This window comes from Numida meleagris, unplaced genomic scaffold, assembly GCF_002078875.1.
Source record: "Numida meleagris isolate 19003 breed g44 Domestic line unplaced genomic scaffold, NumMel1.0 unplaced_Scaffold296, whole genome shotgun sequence".
Lineage (NCBI taxonomy): Eukaryota > Metazoa > Chordata > Aves > Galliformes > Numididae > Numida > Numida meleagris.
Window position 1 is genome coordinate 208,227 of NW_018364542.1, and position 7,936 is coordinate 216,162.

Consider the following 7,936-nt stretch of genomic DNA (forward strand, 5'->3'; position numbering starts at 1 on the left):
GGGGTCCCCCAAAATCCTGAGGGGGGGGTCCCCAACATCCCCCCCTATCTCTCTGCCCCCCCCCCCAAAGGATACATGTCGGTGGGGCTCATTTTGCTCACGAAGGAGCGCAGGGAGAAGAGCATCCCGAACATCAGCTTGAACTCCTGGGGGGGGGTGGGATGTTGACGTTGAAGGGGATTTGTGACTATTAAAACTTAGGAAGAGGATGCTGGAGTTGGGGGGGGAAAACTGACTGAGCACTGGGGGGGGGGGGGGGCACCTCCCCCAACCTCCCCCCCGCCAGCCCCGAGGTGATGACGCCTGTAGGGAAAACCGCTCTGCACCTCTGCCCCAGGCACCCATACCTCGCAGCTCCTCTGCACATGCACAGCAACTCCTGAGCACCCCCTCCCCGTCACACACACACGCGCGTGGATGCTCACCCACACACCTCCTCCACGTTGCACACGCGTGTGCGCTCACTGCACCTCCCCGTATGCCCACGTGCACTCACAAGTGTAAATGCTCCCCGCCCACCCCTGCATGCCAGCACCCCGCGGGCATTGGGGTGTCCCAGTGCTGTACTGTCCCCGCAGCCGTTCGTTGCACTCTGTGTTCCCCCCAATAAAATATATGGGGTTTGGAGGTGCAGCTGCTGCCTCGGCCTCACCATGGGGACAGCGTGGAGGGGACACTGGGGACGGAGCTGTGAGCCCCTCCTTTGACTCCACTGTCACCACAGCAGTAATAAATGGGGCACTGACAGCGTCCTGCTGTGCTGGCTGCCACCTGCGATGGGGACAGCCACCCTCCCCCACCCCCACGGGGACACGGTGGGTCCCACAGCAGCAGGACACAGCCCCACGACCTCTCCTACCGGATCCGTGGGGACACTGAAGGATGCAGTGCTCCCCTATTGCGGGCACCATGGGGCAGTGCTGTCACCGCGTGGCCATCGCGTGGCACTGCCACCACCCGACACCGTGCGGGATGGGGGCTGCCCCCACAGGCACCAAGGGGACCCCCAGCACAGCAAAGCAAAGCAGAAAAATACTTTATTCACATTTCTTCCAGCGTCGTCCCCCCACCGTGGGTCACGGCTCCGAGGAGAGGCTGGGAGGGTCCAGGGGGTCTGGGGGCATGGGGTCTACCCCCCACTCGGCCGTGAGCCCGCACAGCTCCGTCAGCACCGCTACAGCGTCCGGCCGGTCCTGCACCATCTGCAGCAGCTGCTGCAGGAGCAGGGCTGCACGCTGCGGGACACAGCCTGAGCATGGGGCTTTGAGCAGGACCCCCCCCCTCTTGTCCCCAGGTGTCCCCCTGTCCCATGCCCAGGGTCCCCCCTCAACCCAAGGATCCATCCCCGACCCTCACAGCATTCCCCCCCACCCCCCACCTGTGCCTTGCTGGGGGCTGGGGTGCTGCTGGGATGCGCCATCGTCCCCTCAGCGTCCTGCTGGCCTTCGTTCCCCTTGAAGAGCTGCACCACCACCTTGTCCTGGAGGGAGGGGAGGGGGGGGGGCAGTCCTCACAGTCAGGGCACCCCCACCACTCCAAGCGCCCCCCTCCAGCTGAGGGGGGAAGGAGTAGGTGCAACATGGGGACCAGAAGTGCCCCATGCCCCACACTCACCCAGGATGGGGACAGCTCATTGCCATCAGCAGTGCCTGTGCTGGGGTCAGGCTGAGGGGTCACAGCCGGTCGCCAGCGCAGGGGGGTCTCCAATGGGACAACGCCATCAGCACAGGCTGGGGGGACAGGCTGGGACCCCTCCCCAGCACTCGAGCTGCCCCCCACCCGCAGGGCACGCGGCCGGGAGCTGTGAGGGGTGAGGCACGGCGTGCGGAAGGAATGCTGAGTGGCTGGGGTAGAACGCTGCGGAGTGAAAGGGGAGAGCAGAGCAGGGTGGGGGGGCGAGGGGGGTGGGTCAGAGCAGGGTGTGGAGGAGTCAGAGCTGGCATTTACCCCTCCCCAGCTCCTCCCATACAAACCATGTTCTTGGTGACAGACACACGGAGAGTCAGTCCAGTGCTGGAGGAGCCTGCAGGAGGTGGGGAAGGGGGCTCAGCAGCAGCACCCCCCCCAGTGTAAGGCAGAGGGGGATAGGATGTACCTGGGGTGCTGCTCTTCTTCTTGGGGACCCTCAGCCCCATGGACGCGCTGTCCTGGGTACGGAGGGAACCGGGCAGCGTGGTTTGGGTCCCTGCTGCGCTCAGAGGGGAGGTTCCTTTGGCCGAGGGGGGGGCACGGGCGGGCACCCTGCGGGCCAAGCAGGGCCCGCGCCCCACGGCCCCCGCCACGGGGGTGGCAACAGGCGAGGGGGTGACGTTGGTCTCTGTGGGGAGAAGGGTCACGGGGAGGGGGTGGGTCACGGTCACACGGAGGGGGCACCCAACGCTGAGGTTCCAGGTGGAGGATGGAGGCACTCACCTGCATCCACCGCTGGCGGTGGGGGCTGCTCCACCTCCGTGCAGCTGCAGGGAACAGAGCGGCGCGGTGAGGAGCCCTGCCCCAAAAGACTGAGGAGCCCGAGAGCGTCCGCTCCCCCGGCACAGCCCCGGGGGGGGAAAACGGGGGGCGAAGGGAGGGAGGGGGGAGGGAACCCCGCGCCCACTTCCGCGTTCTGTCTGCAGCCCCCCCGGCACAAACTCGAGGCCGCTCTCTCCGGGTTTCGTTTCTCTCCCCTCCCCCCCCGCAACCCTCCCTCACCGGGGGTGCCCGCGGGACGTAGCGGTGCCGGCAGCGGTCGAGCGGTCTCCAGGTTCCGCGCGGCGGGAGCGGGTCCTCACCGGGACGCGGCCGTAAGGGAAGAGCTTCCCGGTGACGCTCGGCCCCGGGGAGCTGTTCTCCTTCTCGTGGGAAGCGCCGCTCACCACCATCGCACCCCACAGCCACCCCCCGGCCCCACCGCGCCGCCGCTTTAAGTCCGCCCGCTCCTCCCGCCGGCCGTAACCGAACTCAGCGCGGCCGCCTATTGGTCCCCGCGCGACCAATAGGAAGCGCGCAGAGCGCGGATTGGTCCGCGGCGCGCGAATGGGACGCAGTGCAGGGAATGAGGGCGGGGACAGTGAGGGGACCATAGAGAGGAAGGGGAGGGATCATAGAGAGGAGGGGGAGGGACCATAGAGAGGAGGGGGAGGGACCATAGAGAGGAGGGGGAGGGACCATGGGTGGGGGGAAAACCACAGAGAGGACCATAAAGAGGAGGGAGGAACCACGGAGAGGAGTGGGGACCCTACGGAGGAGGGGTGGGGCAGAGTGACCACGTGCACCCAGAAGACCCCTCCCCACCGCCTCCATCCCCGCCCCCCTGCAGTGACTCCGCCTCTTCCAAGCTCCATTCTTTATTTGCGGCCAAGGAGTTGGGGGGGGCAGTGGGATCTTCCCCCCCCCCGCCCTGATGCAATGTGGAGTGCACGCATGGCTCTGGGACAGAGGAAAATAATCAGCAGCAAATCGCAATAAATAAAGGCACAAAGCACGGGGGGCAGCCCGGGGGGGGCTCTCCATCACTCGGGCTCCACTCGCTCCTCGTGTGACTCCATCACCACCTGCTGCGGGGAGAGAGGGGGTGTCAGACCCCATTTGGGAAGGGCCAGCTCCATAGGGAGGGGGTGAGAGCCTCTTTGAGGGGGGAGCAGCCCCACTGGGAGCAGTCATACCCACTCATTCTGGAGGGAGGTCAGCCCCCCTCCTGGAGGACCTGTTAGCTCTTTTTCCCCCCCAGTTTGGCAACTTTCCATTGCTTGTTATGCCATCATGAGCAACCTCCTACCTCGGTGCACTACAACCCAAAACAACACGTGTGAAATCCAAGAAAAAAAAAAAGTCCCTGCACCCCATGGATGCAAAGATAAAAGCAGTCTGTTGTGACTCCAGCGGGATTGTTGAGAAAAACAAGGCTGTTCGCACACCAAGCAAAGCTGAACTCAGAAGTTTTATCACTAGAACTCGTGGATTCCTTTTGCTAAACTAATGTATTGGTCCTCAAACGAATATGCTGATCTCTGCTGCTAAACCAACATATATCAGGAAGGGGGGGGGGGGGGGGGAGCAGCCTCATTAGTGGGGTCTAACCATTAGAAAGCGGGGCAGCCCTCACTGGGGAGAGATCAGACCCATTTGGGGAGGGCATGGTGCTCTCCTTCCCGTCCCGCATCACAATGGTTTTGATGAGCACCATCCTCCATGCAGGGCTCAGTGCTGGTACAAGCACTGGGGCAGGGAGAAACCACCAAATCCCGTCCCCCGCCCCCCCCCATACAAAGCCCTGGGGTGGGGGCACAAGGACACAGCTGCAGCCCCTGGGGGTCCCGGCCACCCCTCACTGCAGCTTCTGGTGAGGATGAAGGCAGCGGGGTGCAAGGGAAGGTGACCCTGATTTTGCACTTCAACCCAATAAGAATGGGATTCAATGGGAGAGGGACCCCCATCTACAGCTGGGGTCTGCACAACTGTTGTGCACAGTCCAACGCTGAACCCCACCGGGCTCCCAGCACCCAAAGGGACACATCCGCTGCCCCATGCTCAGGGTCACATCTCAGTGCCGCCCTCCCCATGGGACAGCCCCCCCGCCTCACCAGCCCTCCTCGCTGTTCAGCAGCTTGCGGTACGTGGCGATCTCCATGTCCAGGGCCATCTTGACATGGAGCAGGTCCTGATACTCGTGCAGCTGCCGTGCCATCTCCTCCTTCATGCTCCGGATCTCCTGCTCCAGCCGCCCCATTGCCTCCTGGTAGCTCCTGATCTCCGTGCCGAACTCATCCTCCATCTCCTGCATCTGTCGCTGCAGTGCTTCATTCTGTGGGATGGAGGTGGGGAGACGGGACACAAGGGGATGGCATGGGGATGGCGGGCTCCCTGTACCCCCTCCACAGTCCCCCAGTGCTCACCATGCCCTTCAGCCCATCCACCTCACAGGTGAGGCTCTGGATTTGCCTCTGGGATTCATTCATCTCCTGCTTGGCCACCCGCAGCGCCTCGCAGTTACGGTTGGCAGCATCCGACAGATCAGCAAACTGCAGGCACCGGGGCAGGGGGGGTGGGAGGGTGGGGGGTCAGCACTGTGCAGGTGCCCCCATCATCCCCGCAGCCCCAGATCAGCAAACTGCAGGCCCCGGTGTGGGGGTCAGTGCTATGGGGTGCTCCCATCCCATGCGTGCACCCGTGGGTACCTTGGCTTTGTACCATTCCTCGGCTTCCTGCAGGTTTGTGACGGCGATGCTCTCGTACTGCGTGCGGATGTCGCGCAGTGCAGCTGCCAGGTCCGGCTGCTGCAGCTCCACCCGTGCCCCGGCCTGCGCCTGCTGGCTCTGCGCTCTCGCCTCCAGCTCCCACAGCTCCTGTGTGCCCACAATGCACCATCGTGCCACACAGCTGCCACGCGGGACCCCCACCTCTCCTTGGGTCACCCCACAACCTCCTCGTGCAGCTTCTTCAAGAAGCCGATCTCATCCATCAGCAGCTCAATCCTGTGCTCCAGTTCCAGGCGGGACAGCGTGGCATCATCCATGTCCTGCAATGGGTAGAGCTGCAGGGACTGCAAAGAGGACAGGACCCCCCTCCTCCACTTTGGGCCACCCTCTGGGCTGAGTGTGCGGGGCATCGCCGAGCCCCTTGCCTTCTGGTGTGGGAAATACACGGGGGTGCACAGGACCTCTCCATCTCACCTTGCGGAACAGCACCAGGCTCTGCTCCGCATCTTCACGCTTCTGCATCTCATCCTCCAGCCTGGGGTGAAGCGGGAGTGAGGTCAAAGTGGAGGGGGGGCACAGGGCGCAGAACCCCATTTTCGGTGAAGCTCTTTGCTCAGAGGCTGGGTGGGGAGGCCCTGGCACAGGCTGCCCAGTGAAGCTGTGGATGCCCCATCCCTGGAGATGCCCAAGGCCAGGCTGTGTGAAGGCCTGGGCAGCCTGATGAGGTGGGGGGCAACCAGCCCATGGCAGTGGTTGGGTTGGAAGGACTTTGAGGCGCATCCCCTGATCCCACCCTGCTGCATCTCCGAGGTCCCCTCCCCAGAATACACCCGGGTCCTTTGCAGCACATCTTGGCTCCCTCCCAGCATCCCCAGTGCGTCCCCTGGTCCCCACCCAGGAGCACCCTTGGTCCCTCCCTGGTGTGCCCTGGTTCATCCTGGAGTCCCTCTCACTACTGCATCCCTGCTCCCCACCCCAGTACATGCCCTGTCCCTTCACAGCACGTCCCAGTGCATTCCCCACTGTCCATCCCTATGGCCCCTGGTATATTTCCTGGTTCCCATCCCAGCACGTCCCAGCTTCCATCCCTATGGCCCCCGTTGCATCTTCTAATCCCCATTCCCACTGTATCCCAGTGCATCCCAGATCCCTCCCCAGCACATCCCGATGCGCCCCCCGCTGCCCATCCCTATTATGACTCCTGCTGCACTTCCCAGTCCCCATCCCGGCGCATCCCCCTTCGTCTCCAGTTCCCACCCTTAGACCGCACCCAGTCCCTCCTCAGTGCATCCCGGCTCATCCCACGGTCTCCTTTCCAGAGCATCCTCCACCGGCCCCCCCACGGCTCCCGGTGCAACGCCCGCTCCCCACCGCCGCGCATCCCGCTTTACCCCACAGTCCCCATCCCCAGGTCATCGCTCCCGTCCCTCCCCAGCACATCCCGGCGCCTCCCCGGTCCTCACCTCACATCGCTCCCGGTCCCTCCCCAGCACATTGCCGTGCACCCACCCCTCCCTCCCCAGCCCGTCCTTCCCCTCCGCTCCCCCTCCCGCCGCGCACCGCTGCCGCAGCCCCTGCAGCTCGGCCGCCAGCCCATCGCGCTCTCCCTGCAGCCGCTCCCGCTCCCGGCCGAGGCGCTGCAGCCGTTCCCGCAGCCCCCGCAGCTCACCCCGCACCAACCCCGCGGCGCGGGGAGCGGCGGCGGCGCGGCCGAGGGCCGAGCGGAGGGCCCCGTTCTGCCGCTCCAACGCCCGCACCCGCTCCAGGAAAGCGGCGAAGCGATCGTTGAGAGCCGCCAGCTCCGTTCGCTCCGCGCCGCCGCGCTCCGCCGAACTCCCGTGAACGGGAACCGGAGGCGGCGGCGAAGCATCGAGGGCGCGGCCCCGCGGTGGGGAGAGGCCGCGGTGCATGGCAGCTGCGGGAGGAGGCGGCGGCGGTTGCGGGGATTTACAGCGGGCGGCGGCTCCGCCCCGACGAGGGGACACGGGAGTGCGGGAACGAGAGGAGGGGACTCGGGGTGGGGGGAGGGACGGGGGCTCCCGCCACAAGGTGGGGGCCAGCAGGCGGCTCGGCCACGGGCTCCGGCCTTGGTCCATCCCACCCCGCGTGGGGTGCACTGAGCACGTTCCCCCTCCCCCCGCAGCTGTTCTACGTGTGGATCGACGCGGCCATCGGATACATCTCCATCACCGCCAACTACACGGAGCGCTGGTGGAAGGACCCCAGCAGGTGTGGGGGCTGGGGGGGTTGGGCCGGGCCGGGGGGCTCTGCTGACTTGGCGTCCCTCAGGTGGAGCTGTACAACGTCATGGCCAAGGACAGCGTGCCCTTCCACAGCGTCGTGTTCCCCTGCTCGCTGCTGGTCAACCAGCTCATTGCTGCAAGTGCCGGGGGGGGTCCGGGAGGTTCCCGTGCCCTCAGGGATAGGGGCGGTGTGCTCAGCCCCAGCAGCCCTCATGGCGGTGCCACTGCTGAGCCTGGTGCGGGGCCAGGATGGTTCTGTGGGGCTGTGACCAGGGGCCTCGATAGCTCCAAGGGTCCATAGTGATTCTGTGGGGCTGTGACCGCTCCGTGGAGCATCTCCCGCCACGGCAACCAGTACGTCCAGGGGAATGAGCCCTGGAAGCGCATCAAGGGCGACGGGGAGCACGGTGGGGGCAGGGGGGGACGTGGGGCCAGGACCCGACACCCACATGGGCCTCGTGCCCCGCAGGCAGCGTGCCGGCACCGTGACCGGCGTGGCGGTGAACGTGGCGGCGC

The 7,936-nt window shown here is 65.5% G+C and overlaps 3 protein-coding genes across 5 annotated transcripts in view; all 3 read right to left on the minus strand.

Annotated features, from left to right (window-relative positions):
• Positions 1-1,020: 1,020 nt before the first annotated feature.
• LOC110391113 lies at positions 1,021-2,990 on the minus strand. Its single transcript, XM_021382847.1, has 7 exons — positions 2,692-2,990; positions 2,413-2,456; positions 2,096-2,317; positions 1,974-2,023; positions 1,615-1,857; positions 1,379-1,480; positions 1,021-1,235 (listed from the first exon to the last, which is right to left on the minus strand). Exons 1-7 carry the CDS (start codon positions 2,859-2,861, stop codon positions 1,077-1,079), a joined length of 990 nt encoding a protein of 329 aa, XP_021238522.1. The 5' UTR covers positions 2,862-2,990; the 3' UTR covers positions 1,021-1,076.
• A 320-nt stretch (positions 2,991-3,310) lies between these two features.
• Positions 3,311-7,469, minus strand: PRPH (peripherin). 3 transcript variants are annotated; one of them, XR_002433984.1, is made up of 8 exons: positions 6,738-7,469; positions 5,652-5,712; positions 5,402-5,497; positions 5,157-5,324; positions 4,875-5,000; positions 4,563-4,783; positions 3,645-3,766; positions 3,311-3,536 (listed from the first exon to the last, which is right to left on the minus strand). XR_002433984.1 is itself a non-coding variant. In XM_021382855.1 (7 exons), the coding sequence occupies exons 1-7, from the start codon at positions 7,271-7,273 to the stop codon at positions 3,527-3,529; spliced, it is 1,215 nt and encodes a 404-aa protein (XP_021238530.1). In that variant the 5' UTR covers positions 7,274-7,469; the 3' UTR covers positions 3,311-3,526. The 3 variants fall into 3 exon arrangements, 2 of the variants coding, with proteins under 2 accessions (XP_021238530.1, XP_021238529.1); XM_021382855.1 differs by lacking the exon at positions 3,645-3,766 and having other exon boundaries at positions 3,311-3,533; XM_021382854.1 differs by lacking the exon at positions 3,645-3,766.
• Positions 7,470-7,806: 337 nt separating this feature from the next.
• Positions 7,807-7,936, minus strand: part of LOC110391105 — a 5,271-nt gene continuing 5,141 nt past the window's right edge. Inside the window, exon 6 of the mRNA XM_021382829.1 lies at positions 7,807-7,875. Within this exon, the coding sequence (XP_021238504.1) occupies positions 7,807-7,875 (69 nt within the window). The remainder of the gene's footprint in view (positions 7,876-7,936) is intronic.